Below are 15,522 nucleotides of genomic sequence, written 5' to 3' on the forward strand. Positions count from 1 at the left end.
TTGAGAGGTCCTCGCTGTCAAAAAGCACGTTCACAGGTGTACTTTTAATATAGTTTTTCAACTTAGTTAATAGAAATTTACTTGCTGTTTGCCTCAGATGTTAACTAGAAGTTTCAATTAGTCAAATTTACCTTATTCTGCATATTTAGCTGCAACTTTGTTTCAATTTTATCACTGGTTCTTTACCAGGAGTTGTGAGCATGTTTATATCCTACATCTCTGTTAAAAGTGCATTTGATATACAAACTAGTACAAGTCTGTTATTTTGGGCAGCTAGTTAACAAATGCAATTTTTTATGAGCAAAAACTTTTCTAAGGAGTGATTTCCATTTTCATAAAAAGCATTAGTATTGTCACCTTGTTTTCACTTCCATTGATTGTTATGCACTCTTTATTGCTTGTGTCAAACAAAAGTACCTGAGCTTGCAGGCCTTTTAATTCCTCGTGATTCACATACACTGTGGTGGTAACGTTCCCCTTCGTACATCATGGAATATACAAAGATGTATTTTAAAATGACCATTGCAGAGCTACAGACTTTGCAATTAAGGTCATAGTTATTGAGTTGTTTTTTATTTAGATGTGTATATGTTTACAAACATATGTGTTTGTAAACATATCATTTTATCCATTTTATCCATTTTATCCAAACATATCATTTTATCCATCTATCTATGGATCAATACACCCATCAGGAAGAAGAAGAGGAGGTGGAACCGGAGGAGGAAAGGAAGTTATTTTTCTTTCTTTTTCTTTTTTTTTGTGGTACGCGAGCCTCTCACTGATGTGGCCGCTCCCATTGCGGAGCACAGGCTCTGGACGCACAGGCTCAGCGGCCATGGCTCATGGGCCCAGCCGCTCCGCGGCATGTGGGATCCTCCCTGACCGGGGCACGAACCCGTGTCCCCTGCATCGGCAGGCGGACTCTCAACCACTGCGCCACCAGGGAAGCCCAGGAAGTTATTTTTGTCTGGTAACACAATTTGATGATTTGGGAATTGTCAGTATGACAAAATGTTTTTATAGAACACACTTTACAGTGTTTTTATTATAGGTTTTTATGTTATTGTTCCAAAATATGACAGAAATGAATTTAAACCAAGTTTTTACAGAACCTCTGAAGAACTGCAGTTATAGCTCAATGGAACACAGTTTGAAAAATAATGGTTTATCTGAAGGCTTTTATTTCTTTTAAAATGCAAATACCTCTACTTTCACCTGCAATCAGTCATTTATATATTAATGTGAACAAATTTATTAGATATCTTTCTGAGACTTGGATTTAATGCAGAAGAAGAGGAGGCAAAGATTAACTCAGCAACTGAAAGAAATGGGAAAGACTGAATATTAAGGCTAAGAGCACTGAAGATCTAATTTGCCTACTTTACAATTTTGCTTAAAGACCATGACATCTACATATGATACACCCATTTTTATTTCCAAAAGAAGTAAAACAAAACAGGCAACAACAAAAGAAAATGACAAACCCACAAAGAAAGTGTCTGAATTAGATGAATGTGAGTATGTGTATGTTTCAGAACTGCATCTGTTTTAGAGTATTTTGCTAAAACAATAATGTAATTAAATTAATTACTTATAATTTTGATCAACTCGAATTAAATCAACTGTAAAATTTCCAACCAGTGAATTTATTAATTGAAGATACTCTGATCTTATGCTGTGAATGTACTCAAAGATTGCAAGCAAAAAAATTGTGCAGGAGTTCCAGTTTATGTAGGGTGAAGTATGAATGAGTATGTAATGCTCCAAACCTGATCTTGTACCTTTGATCTATGACATTTTTTAAATTAAAACAAACTTGTAAACTTTTTTCTTAATTTAAATCCTTCTACTAAATTAAAAAAAATATCTTTACTTCAAGAATCTATAGTTAGGTATGCTTCCCCCATTCTCCCCACCACCAAAAGCTTTCTAAAGTTTATGGAAACAAGCATCCATTCTAATATAGTAAACATTCAGTTTAAACTTCAAATTTTTTACAGAGCTATATCAGAAAAGTTGCTAGTTAATATTTCAAGAAAGTACAACTTAAAAAGAAGAAATTTACATTATTAATTTGTTCATTTATTTACTTATATTTTTCCAAGAGTGAAGTTACTAATTTGAATCTGGGTTAAGAAAAGTTGTTGGACTAGAATTACAGTTCCTGTTATTTCATTCTAAAGGCCATACCTGTAACCATTCTGTGTAAATCTGAAAATATATTTAGATTTAAAATACTGATTGACCCTTACATTTAATACTATTGTCTTTGTGTCAAGAAATTAAAAACAAGATCAAATGATAGAAACATTTACCCATTTCGGGAAGGGATACATGCAGATATTTTAAGTAGTAAATTTCTTTCATTTCTGATTATTAAGTGTAACATTTAAGAATTAACAGAATAAATGTGAAATCAAAACTTTGAAGCATTTTGAAATACTTTTAGCTATTTTGTTGTAAAATATATCAAAATGAAAAAATCTTGATAAAATTAATAAAAGACTGATTAACACAGAAGTCTTTTTAAAATATTCAGCTGATAAAGTCATTTTAAGCATTCAATTACACTGATCTTGAAATAAAACTAAACCCAAACTTACAAGCATAGCTGGTTTAGAGAGGGAAATAAAAGTTGAGCCAAATCAATTATAAAGCATGCTTTTGTTATTACTCATACAATGACCTTCAAAAACTCTGATTTCTAATGCTTTTCCCAATCTCTGTACTGAGAAAAATGTATCCCTAAGTCACAAACCCTGTAGGTTCTCACTTCATTCCTCCTTCTTTCCCAAGTTTATGGAAACTTGGTCCCAATAGTTTCATAGTACAAAGCAAGAAGACAGAATGGGAAGAGAGACCTTTTCCTAGGGTTATTTATGGGCACTGACACTCTATACAATACTTCTGGCTGATTTGTGTGTGCTTCATTCCAAACGTGTATTCCTTAGCATACAAAGGGGGATGAGTGAGACCAACAGACAGCATGTCGGCAGTAGCTCCACAGTATACAGACACTTGTCCCGGTGGAGCACAGCCATGAGTTTTACAAACTTTAACATCTCCTTGGGCTAACATAGTTGGCGGCTGAGCACTGAGAATCAATTCAGATACATATCTGAAACGTCTACATGCAAAGGACATACCAAGTATTAATAGGCAGTGACCAAACAGAAAAATAAACCTAGAAATTATCATTTTATATATATAATATATGTAAAACTTTTTTAACTATATGGACTATATTACTATATGTACTCATTGCTTCCTTAGGGATAGAAGCAGATATTTTTTAGGTTTGCTCTTAGTATGGTCCTTGAACTAATTTTTAAACTTAGAAAATTTTCAGGAATCTTTTTAGAAATCTGCATTTACATTTAAATATAAATGCATTATTAATGTCAATAAATCCTAGAAATTAGTAATTATACCTAATTTCTCTCATTTTAAAATTCATATAGCACAAGCCTACTCATCTTTTCTACGTACTTCTTCAAAAAACCATTTTCCTCCATGTTTTCATACAGTTATATTTGTTCTGAATAGAAAGCATCTTAAAGCTATTTCCTACCACCGCCAAGCCTATCAACCATCCTCACATTTTATTTTCTTTATTTAAAAAAATATTTATTTTTATTGAGCCCATAAGGCTGTGATCTCTTCACATTTTGCCTTTGTGACACTGAGCTGAGCCAATACGTTTTCTTGGCCATCTGAATGCCATCAAAGGTATTAGATAGATTCTGGAAGGTTAAAAAAAATAGTATGGATACTATACATAAATTGGGGCATCATCAATTATTATAATACCAAAAGATTATAATAACAATTTGGTGTCTTTGTTTGTACAGTCTATCAACAAGAATTAGTTGTCATGTCCCAATGTGAAGTATAATTCAATGGAGTTGAAAACTGATCCATAGTTAATCTAGCCTATTTTGTTAGTCCTTTGCCCTTTGTTTCCCAGGTATTCTACTTTTTACTAAACTTCTGGAAAAATAGAAGCAGATAACCAAAACTGATCGTGGGATATTTTAAAATGCCATCATATTTAGGACAACAGTTTCATGTAAGATAGCTTCCTAATCATAGCCTGACTGAAGAAAGCCAAAAATAAAACTTGCAACACACCTCAGAAAAGCCTTAACTAGACCCTTGTTATAGCAACTCAAACATCTGACCAAGATGATCACATTCCAGAATTTAATGTACAATACATCCTATATTATTATCCACTAAATAGCCACGTATATTTTATTTTCTGTGTCAAGAGCTATACCCACAAAAAAGAGAATAAAGGAGAAAAAAATCCATGAAAATATAGCCAGTTTATACATGATTTTAGAATCTAATATTAATCACACTTGCATATCTGATATAAAAAATACAACTGCATAAATATATAGAGTATAGTGCAATGGAAAACTCTTACATTTAAAGTAGTCTTTAAGAGCCAATTAAGAAGCAACAATTAAATGTTAGAAAACTTACCTTGACTTGCAAACTTCAACTCTTTGGCATCTGTGAGCGTGGTCCTTTTGTCAGACCCTTTTTTCTCTGTTCGGCGATGGCTTCGTCTTTTCTTAGACTCTCCCCAAAGATTGGACCCTCCATGCATGCTTGGTATATTCAAAATAGCAATTCCTTCCAGAGAGATGTTTATTAAATCAATCTGTACTCCATCACACTGATTAGAAAAAGGAAAAGAACAGAAACAATTTGATTTCATCTTTTGTATTTCCTTATCTTTTAATAAGAATTTTAAAATCTATAATCTTGTCCTTTCTAAATAAACCTTTCAAGAACACTTAAATGGTTACCCTAAAGGTCAATATAAAAGATAAAGCAACCAATAACATTTACCAGGCATCATAAATAGTCTTTAAAAATGATCAAATTAAATCATCAGTGTATCTCTGTTTACAGAAAACATTCGAAAGGGGCCCAGTTTAGTGCCTGCATATATAACCAGCTGCAAATTTCCAATGTGTTACAAAGAGGTTGATTCTGGAAAGTTTTGTCAAATTTCAGGCAGAAATTTTAAGGACTGCTCCTATTTAGAACACACTGCAAGGTACTATTGGGGGAAAATAGAGAAACAGAATTCATAATTAGGGCCTCATTTTTGGGGAGCAGAGAAAGAAATGGCTTAAGAGACTTTTGAAAAAAGAGATTCAAAGAGATCTGAATTACAATGAAGTGGCCAAGGATGGTTTCTTGAACTAGATTAAGTTCCAAGCACAGTGTCAAAGGCAACGGGAGGTATGGTTATCTAAATGAACATGGAGAACCAGGCAGGCTGAGTGAAGGAAATGCCAAGAGCAGCAGCAGTAAAAGGAATCTCCAGGGGCTTCCCTTCCCTGGTGGCACGGTGGTTGAGAGTCCGCCTGCCGATGCAGGGGATGCGGGTTCGTGCCAAGGTCAGGGAGGATCCCACATGCCGCAGAGCGGCTGGGCCCATGAGCCATGGCCGCTGAGCCTGCGCGTCCGGAGCCTGTGCTCCGCAATGGGAGCGGCCACATCAGTGAGAGGCCCGCGTACCACAAAAAAAAAAAAAAAAAAAGGAATCTCCAACCTATCATTACTTTATAGCTGCTTTAACGAAAAAATGCAAAGTAAAATCAGTCAGCCAGATTTTTTTGTTTGCCTGGTGAGAAGACACCCTTTCACTATGCAAAATATGGAACACTCTACCAGACAATGCTTTGCAATACTCAGAGTGATCACTTTTTATTTTTTGAATTTTCCATACATTTCTACTGATGCGCATGTGTGGAAAGTGACAAGGCCATACTGTATTTTTGTAATTATGATTTATTTATTCATTTGCTTTGAGTTTCCTAAAATGGTACTTATTATAATACAGCCCAGATATTGTCCTCCCATTTTCAGTTAGACGTCAATATGAGCGGAGATGTCAATATGTAACACTATGCTTTACAAACAAACTTTGTTAGGGATGTGCATTTCATCAGTTAAAGTATATCTGCAGCGGGATTGTTTTATTTGCTATATGTTTTATTACAGTAAAAAAAAAAAAAAGGTGGATACAATTTCATCATTCTCTTTCTCACCATAATCATGATTTTTGAAACTGGAAGAGATAATCCTTCACCAAAATTACAAAAACAAAAAACAAACAAAAACCCTCTCTTTTTCTACATTTTCCTCATCATACTGAATCTAATACTGTATCTTGTTCACTAAAATATAAAAACTGTGAAATAAAGCAACACATCTTGAGCCTACTTGGCAGGGCTAGAAACAAATTCTAGAGAAGGTGCCAAGTTTTCATTCAATTTATTTCAACGAGGGTGAAACCAAGGTCTGGATGATGCCTTTTCTCCCCCTAGAAACAACTGATTTTTTTCCCCTTCTTTTCATGTATTAAATTAAGATGACTTCTTTTTACTAAAGAATTCTGCTCATGTGTATACTCACTTACTGCTATATATTCTAGATAAACAGATATTAATTTCATAATTAAAAGTAATCTTGTGTAAATACCCTGCAGGCCTCAATGAATCAAACACATACTGTGTGTCAGGCCTCCTACTGTCTTCAAGTGGAATGTACTGGCTGGATAATTAGATAGTACATATTTTTTAACCTTATTTGCATGCATATTATATCTTTTGCACACTGACAAGCAGCAGTAACAACAAAAGTCAGATTACCACAGGGAATTCCCACAAAGAAGTCTTCATTCCTTATAATTTGCAGCCTAAATTAAAATAATTTGATCTTTGACAAGGATGAAATGTCAAGCAGAAGGGGGTCCTCTACAAGCCACGGCCTGTGGCTTCTGAAATCTGCCTAATTTATGTCAGTCACTTCTTAATACATATTTAAGTATTACACGAAAAAGACGATAAATATGCAATCTGACACCTTTGGTATTTCCCTGCTGTTAATTTATAAAGGTCTGGCTTCCCCCAAACTGACTAAAATCATTTAAATAACAGAAGAATTGTGAAATAAGCTGGAGTTGAGGCCTGGCTTCCATTTTCACTCAATATTGAACACAGCAGGTAGTACACTAAGACAATTATTTGACTAGGCCTTCGAACCCCACTGTGACAAGTTACTTTCAGAATTAGTGAAGGAGTATTCCTTTGTTCATCTGCAAAAAAGGAGAGCATGTTGCAAATAGGCTTTTTTTTTTTAAACTGAATTAGGGGAATCACATGTGACAACTGAAAAACATCAGTGTATACTATTATTCATGTTTTCACTCTTCAGAGTCTTGGCACGTGTAGTTTTAAGGAAACAGTAAGCAGCTCTGTGAAAAGTGAAAAAAATTCTTAAGAAATTCCAAAGAAGAAGGACCAACGGAGAACACTGAGGTTCCTGTGAGAGGAGGACAGTGTACTTACATAAATACCTACTTATTAATAATTTGTTTCCACTAGTTCTTGACCCCAGGCTACCTTCCTCTGTTTGCTTTAACGTTATGTTCATTAGTCTGGAAATTTCCAGTGCTGGCTCTGATGAAGACCAGGAGTTGTATAGCACACCAGTTGAGTGCATGGAAATAAAAGCTGAGGTGAAGGCTATGAAATATAAACAAGTTATAATACTGTGTCAGATAATATTTTCATCCACTTTGAAGATTTATGATTTTTAAAAAGGTAGCTACAGAGAAAAAGAATATAAAAGCTTAAAAGCTAACAGCCTTGGTTAGTCAATAAATCCTGAATATTTTTATTATGTTGAAGAGAGGTCGTTAACGTATACTACTATGGGAGCTATTTTCAGGGTGCAATGTTGTGAGGCCATTGTCCACTCTTTTCAGTTTTGAAATGGAAGATCTTATTCTAGAGACAAATTTACCTAAAAGAATATGGTTTAAATTTTTCTTCCAATATATTTTAATCCTAGTTTATAAATATACCCTGCACCACATTACACAGAAGTGTTAAAGACAAACTTTTATATGTGAATTTAGTGTTTTAGATTCAGTTAACATGTCACTTGACAGAAATATTTAAAATATGTGAAGAACTTTGGAGAGCCATAAAAGTGTGGATAATAAATATGATGAGATATGATTAATGATGAACTGTAAATATTTTTTCATAGTGAGTCTAATTCTATGCCCAGGTCAGATAAAAATTATTCATAATTTTACTTAATGAAACATAAAAACATTGCTTTGTTCATTGTTTAAAATGGTATGGTGTAAAATGACTTAAATATACCTGCTTTAGAAGAGTTTCTGCAAATTCATACATAATTCATAGGATAAAATTATTTATGTTTTGCAGAAAACTATAACAGCAAACCTACAAATTAAAACGTACATATAAAGGGCTTAATGGGATTAGAAGGCTGTGGTATTCTATATTTTCCCAGTGATTAAGCCCCGTGTTTTCTGAAATGCATTTGAAAAGTATTACCCACAAAACACAGTGTGATATAGGGACCCAGAACATGCCTTTTAGGTGATTTTACTGTTAGCTGGCAGTCCAGTGACGGTGACAACAGTGCTGATTGCAGATAACTGCAAGATTATTTTTAGAGTGGAATGGGAGATAACTGGTAAAGGAGAGGAAGATGGAAGCACACTTGGAAAACAGGAATATTTGAAACTGGTACCATGTATGCACACACACAGTTGCTGAACATGTTGACAGTAACAATAACACTGCTGGTTCAAGATATCAAACATTGGGGCTTCCCTGGTGGCGCAGTGGTTGAGAGTCCGCCTGCCAATGCAGGGGACACGGGTTCGTGCCCAGGTCCGGGAAGATCCCACATGCCGCGGAGCGGCTGGGCCTGTGAGCCATGGCCGCTGAGCCTGCGTGTCCGGAGCCTGTGCTCCAAAATGGGAGAGGCCACAACAGTGAGAAGCCCGTGTACCACAAAAAAAAAAAAAAGATATCAAGCATTAGCTATAAGTATCAGCAGAAAAGCACTTTAATTTTACATGTTTCTCTCTTTCAGGAGATTCTGTGAAAGCCAGAAATTACTGCTGGAATATTAAATTTCTTACCAAAAGTTATCTTATTAAAAATAACTTGTGGTAACTAAAGAAGAGAAATTTCACCTGTGGTCACCTTTCATCTGTGTCATTTCTTCCTCACTCTCCTCAGTAAGAAAAATTATAATGTATTTATCTTAATGAAACGGTAACAGTACCTCAACCCCACATTTCTTGTACTTTCCTGGAACAGGGAGGTATTTTTTTTGTTTTGGACTTGATGAGTCCAATTTTTGATTACTAGGACCATCTTTGTTGAGGTCTACACCTTTAATGTCTCCCTTCATCATTGTTTCTAGAATTTCATTGCAAAAAGAAAAAAGAAATCAACTGGGAAGCTTTAGAAGAGAGGGAAGATCTTTTGCCTGTTCTTATCACACATGCGCGCACATGCGTGTGTGCGCACATACACACACACACACACACACACACACAGAAAGAGGGCAGGGAGATACTTTTGGAGGTGATGAAATGTTGATGGCTTTGATTATGATTATAGTTTCATGGGTATATTCTTTTCTCCAAACTCATTAAGTTGTCTACATTAAATATGTACAGCTTTTTGTAGGTCAACTATGCCTCAATAAAGGGTTTAAAAAAGAATGTTCATTCACACGTTTCATTTCTACTACTCCAAGATGGTGTTTTGGTAGCGGTAAGGATAGGCTACGGTTCTCTAAATGCACGCTGAGAGACCGTCCAGGATGAATTTGATATAGGTGAAGCACAGACTAAGCTGTGCTTAGTCTGCCCTACCGCCTTTAATAACTCTGTGCTTTCCAGGTTACTGGGCAATCAGAATCTTATCTTTCAAATTCTGCTAATTTATTTTGTGTCCCTGACACTCATCTTGCAATTTGTTAATCCTTGAGCTCATTTAGGTTTTGTAGAAATACTTAATCATTAAGACAAAGGTCAGTATCTGAGGAAATTCCTGGCCTTAAAATATACCACCCTCCCAAGTCTTACCAAACACCAAAAGACTCAAGTACTTTGGAGAATGGGCCATTTTATTCTCTCATGAACTTTGCCTGGTACATGGAACAAATAAAAAACTCATGAACTTTGTAAGCTTCAATCCCAGATGGTGACCTGAGATTCTCAGGTACATATCCATGCCCCAGGTAGTTTTATACAAACTTTGCTTTTAATATATTATCTTGTAAATTTAAAGCTTTTCATTTAATCTTTTTATTTCTTTATCTTTTGTTACAAAGTTAAAAGATAACTGAAATTCTTTTTTTTTTTTTTGAGGTACGTGGGCCTCTTACTGTTGTGGCCTCTCCCATTTTGGAGCACAGGCTCTGGACGCGCAGGCTCAGCGGCCATGGCTCACAGGCCCAGCCGCTCTGCGGCATGTGGCATCTTCCCGGACCGGGCCACGAACCCGTGCCCCCTGCATCGGCAGGCGGACTCTCAACCACTGTGCCACCACACCAGGGAAGCCCCTGAAATTCTTAAAATTAAAAATTTCGAAACCAAAAGAAAGCTGGAGTAGCAATTCTCATATCAGACAAAATAGACTTTAAAACAAAGACTATTAGAAGAGACAAAGAAGGACACTACATAATGATCAAGGGATCGATCCAAGAGGAAGATATAACAATTGTAAATATTTATGCACCCAACTTAGGTGCACCTCAATACATAAGGCAAATACTGACAACCATAAAAGGGGAAATCGACAGTAACACATTCATAGTAGGGGACTTTAACACCCCACTTTCACCAATGGACAGATCATCCAAAATGAAAATAAATAAGGAAACACAAGCTTTAAATGATACATTAAACGAGATGGAGTTAATTGATATTTATAGGACATTCCATCCAAAAACAACAGAATACACATTTTTCTCAAGTGCTCATGGAACATTCTCCAGGATAGATCATATCTTGGGTCACAAATCAAGCCTTGGTAAATTTAAGAAAATTGAAATTGTATCAAGTATCTTTTCTGACCACAACGCCATGAGACTAGATATCAATTACAGGAAAAGATCTGTAAAAAATACAAACACATGGAGGCTAAACAATACACTACTTAATAATGAAGTGACCACTGAAGAAATCAAAGAGGAAATCAAAAAATACCTAGAAACAAACGACAATGGAGACACAACGACGCAAAACCTGTGGGATGCAGCAAAAGCAGTTCTAAGGGGGAAGTTTATAGCAATACAAGCCCACCTTAAGAAGCAGGAAACATCTCGAATAAACAACCTAACCTTGCACCTCAAGCAATTAGAGAAAGAAGAACAAAAAAACCCCAAAGCTAGCAGAAGGAAAGAAATCATAAAAATCAGATCAGAAATAAATGAAAAAGAAATGAAGGAAACAATAGCAAAGATCAATAAAACTAAAAGCTGGTTCTTTGAGAAGATAAACAAAATAGATAAACCACTAGCCAGACTCATCAAGAAAAAAAGGGAGACGACTCAAATCAATAGAATTAGAAATGAAAAAGGAGAGGTAACAACTGACACTGCAGAAATAAAAGAGATCATGAGAGATTACTACAAGCAACTCTATGCCAATAAAATGGACAATCTGGAAGAAATGGACAAATTCTTGGAAATGCACAACCTGCCAAGACTGAATCAGGAAGAAATAGAAAATATGAACAGACCAATCACAAGCACTGAAATTGAAACTGTGATTAAAAATCTTCCAACAAAGAAAAGCCCAGGACCAGATGGCTTCACAGGCGAATTCTATCAAACATTTAGAGAAGAGCTAACACCTATCCTTCTCAAACTCTTCCAAAATATAGCAGAGGGAGGAACACTCCCAAACTCCTTCTACGAGGCCACCATCACCTTGATACCAAAACCAGACAAGGATGTCACAAAGAAAGAAAACTACAGGCCAATATCACTGATGAACATAGATGCAAAAATCCTCAACAAAATACTAGCAAACAGAATCCAACAGCACATTAAAAGGATCATACACCATGATCAAGTGGGGTTTATTCCAGGAATGCAAGGATTCTTCAATATACGCAAATCTATCAATGTGATAAACCATATTAACAAACTGAAGGAGAAAAACCATATGATCATCTCAATAGATGCAGAGAAAGCTTTTGACAAAATTCAACACCCATTTATGATAAAAACCCTGCAGAAAGTAGGCATAGAGGGAACTTTCCTCAACATAATAAAGGCCATATATGACAAGCCCACAGCAAACATCATCCTCAATGGTGAAAAACTGAAAGCATTTCCACTAAGATCAGGAACAAGACAAGGTTGCCCACTCTCACCACTCTTATTCAACATAGTTTTGGAAGTTTTAGCCACAGCAATCAGAGAAGAAAAGGAAATAAAAGGAATCCAAATCGGAAAAGAAGAAGTAAAGCTGTCACTGTTTGCAGATGACATGATCCTATACATAGAGAACCCTAAAGATGCTACCAGAAAACTACTAGAGCTAATCAATGAATTTGGTAAAGTGGCAGGATACAAAATTAATGCACAGAAATCTCTGGCATTCCTATATACTAATGATGAAAAATCTGAAAGTGAAATCAAGAAAACACTCCCATTTACCATTGCAACAAAAAGAATAAAATATCTAGGAATAAACCTACCTAAGGAGACAAAAGATCTGTATGCAGAAAATTATAAGACACTGATGAAAGAAATTAAAGACGATACAAATAGATGGAGAGATATACCATGTTCTTGGATTGGAAGAATCAACATTGTGAAAATGACTCTACTACCGAAAGCAATCTATAGATTCAATGCAATTCCTATCAAACTACCACTGGCATTTTTCACAGAACTAGAACAAAAAATTTTGCAATTTGTATGGAAACACAAAAGACCCCGAATAGCCAAAGCAATTTTGAGAACGAAAGAAGGAACTGGAGGAATCAGGCTCCCAGACTTCAGACTATACTACAAAGCTACAGTTATCAAGACGGTATGGTACTGGCATAAAAACAGAAAGATAGATCAATGGAACAGGATAGAAAGCCCAGAGATAAACCCACGCACATATGGTCACCTTATCTTTGACAAAGGAGGCAGAAATGTACAGTGGAGAAAGGACAGCCTATTCAATAAGTGGTGCTGGGAAAACTGGACAGCTACATGTAAAGGTATGAAATTAGATCACTCCCTAACACCATACACAAAAATAAGCTCAAAATGGATTAAAGACCTAAATGTAAGGCCAGAAACTATCAAACTCTTAGAGGAAAACATAGGCAGAACACTCTATGACATAAATCACAGCAAGGTTCTTTTTGACCCACCTCCTAGAGAAATGGAAATAAAAACAAGAGTAAACAAATGGGACCTAATGAAACTTAAAAGCTTTTGCGCAGCAGAGGAAACCATAAAGAAGACCAAAAGACAACCCTCAGAATGGGAGAAATATTTGCAAATGAAGCAACTGACAAAGGATTGATCTCCAAAATTTATAAGCAGCTCATGCAGCTTAATAACAAAAAAACAAACAACCCAATCCAAAAATGGGCAGAAGACCTAAATAGACATTTCTCCAAAGAAGATATACAGACTACCAACAAACACATGAAAGAATGCTCAACATCATTAATCATTAGAGAAATGCAAATCAAAACTACAATGAGATATCATCTCACACCAGTCAGAATGGCCATCATCAAAAAATCTAGAAACAATAAATGCTGGAGAGGGTGTGGAGAAAAGGGAACCCTCTTACACTGTTGGTGGGAATGTAAATTGATACAGCCACTGTGGAGAACAGTATGGAGGTTCCTTAAAAAGCTACAAATAGAACTACCATATGACCCAGCAATCCCACTACTGGGCATATACCCTGAGAAAACCATAATTCAAAAAGAGTCATGTACCAAAATGTTCATTGCAGCTCTATTTACAATAGCCCGGAGATGGAAACAACCTAAGTGTCCATCATCGGATGAATGGATAAAGAAGATGTGGCACATATATACAATGGAATATTACTCAGCCATAAAAAGAGATGAAATTGAGCTATTTGTAATGAGATGGATAGACCTAGAGTCTGTCATACAGAGTGAAGTAAGTCAGAAAGAGAGAGACAAATACCGTATGCTAACACATATATATGGAATTTAAAAAAAAAATGTCATGAAAAACCTAGGGGTGAAACAGGAATAAAGACACAGACTTACTAGAGAATGGACTTGAGGTTATGGGGAGGGGGAAGGGTAAACGGTGACAAAGCGATAAAGAGGCATGGACATATATACACTACCAAACGTAAGGTAAATAGCTAGTGGGAAGCAGCCGCATAGCACAGGGAGATCAGCTCGGTGCTTTGTGACCGCCTGGAGGGGTGGGATAGGGAGGGTGGGAGGGAGGGAGACGCAAGTGGGAAGAGATATGGGAATATATGTATGTATATAACTGATTCATTTTGTTGTGAAGCTGAAGCTAACATACCATTGTAAAGCAATTATACTCCAATAAAGATGTTTAAAAAAAAAAAAAAAAAAAATTTCACCTTTGTTAACCTCTCTATGTATACAGATAACTGAAATTCCTAAAATTAAAAATTTCACCTTTGTTCATCTCTCTATGTATATATTTATATTTCGATTCTCCAATTGATTTGTTTCCTTAAATATTTTGGCAGCAAGCAACACAATTCTTGTTTTTTTTTTTTAAATCATGAAAGAAAATGCTCATATGTGTGTCTCTGCAATAGAGATGCAAGAGAATCTCTAAATCATAGGATTTTGACGAAGACTAAGACAGGTAATGGATGTGCATTGCTTAGCTCCAAGCATGAGGTATATTTAATAATAGATAAATCTTAGCTATTGTTTTTATCAACTATTAGCCCGTGATATTAATATTATTCCAAATATTCACCTTTTTCAGAAAACAGCTTCCTAAATGAAAGAGAGATACGAGGTAAAGGGTCACACAGTAAATGCTTTGTTTGGAAGAAGCTGTCATTAAAACATATATCCATTACTTGAGGTACTCTTGTACTGAAGTGGTTTTATTCTCTCATATATTTTCAAACCATAGTTGGTATAATTTTAGGCCAGGAAGCAACAGCAAACAGAATCAAATTTCCAAACTGCTGTTTTTATTATATTTAATTATGAAGTAACCTTGAGGGTAGAAAGGCGTATTCTGCTAATATGATAGACTGGATTCATTAAAAAGTGAGTAGAGAAGCAGATTTTACATTACCATCCTTCCACACACACACACACACACACACACACACACAAAACAAGCTTTAGAATTAAGATAAATTCATAAAATTATAACAGTATTTCAAGATATGCAACAATAGAATGGGGAGTGCACAGTGCTGTCTCTGATTTATAAATGCTACTCCAGTGGTGCATAGAATAAGGCAGTAAATGCAGAGCTGGGAAGACTTGGAGGGCATGTAGAAACATGACCCGAAAGAGCTCTTCTCAAGATGTAAAGCTCAGTGGAACAAAATCACCGAATTCCATCACTTGTAATGTTAAAATCAATGTTTTCCATACCTATTTTTATCACACGTCTTTTGCTATGTGACACAAACTTTTC

General features: G+C 35.7%; 1 protein-coding gene across 6 annotated transcripts in view; it reads right to left on the reverse strand.

Annotated features, from left to right (window-relative positions):
• The window catches only part of DGKB (diacylglycerol kinase beta), a 648,769-nt gene that overhangs the window by 183,375 nt on the left and 449,872 nt on the right, over positions 1-15,522 (reverse strand). For all 6 annotated transcript variants that reach the window (XM_060156129.1, XM_060156127.1, XM_060156125.1 and 3 more), the window contains one exon: positions 4,495-4,690. In XM_060156129.1, the coding sequence (XP_060012112.1) occupies positions 4,495-4,690 (196 nt within the window). The remainder of the gene's footprint in view (positions 1-4,494; positions 4,691-15,522) is intronic.

This window comes from Lagenorhynchus albirostris, chromosome 8, assembly GCF_949774975.1.
Source record: "Lagenorhynchus albirostris chromosome 8, mLagAlb1.1, whole genome shotgun sequence".
Lineage (NCBI taxonomy): Eukaryota > Metazoa > Chordata > Mammalia > Artiodactyla > Delphinidae > Lagenorhynchus > Lagenorhynchus albirostris.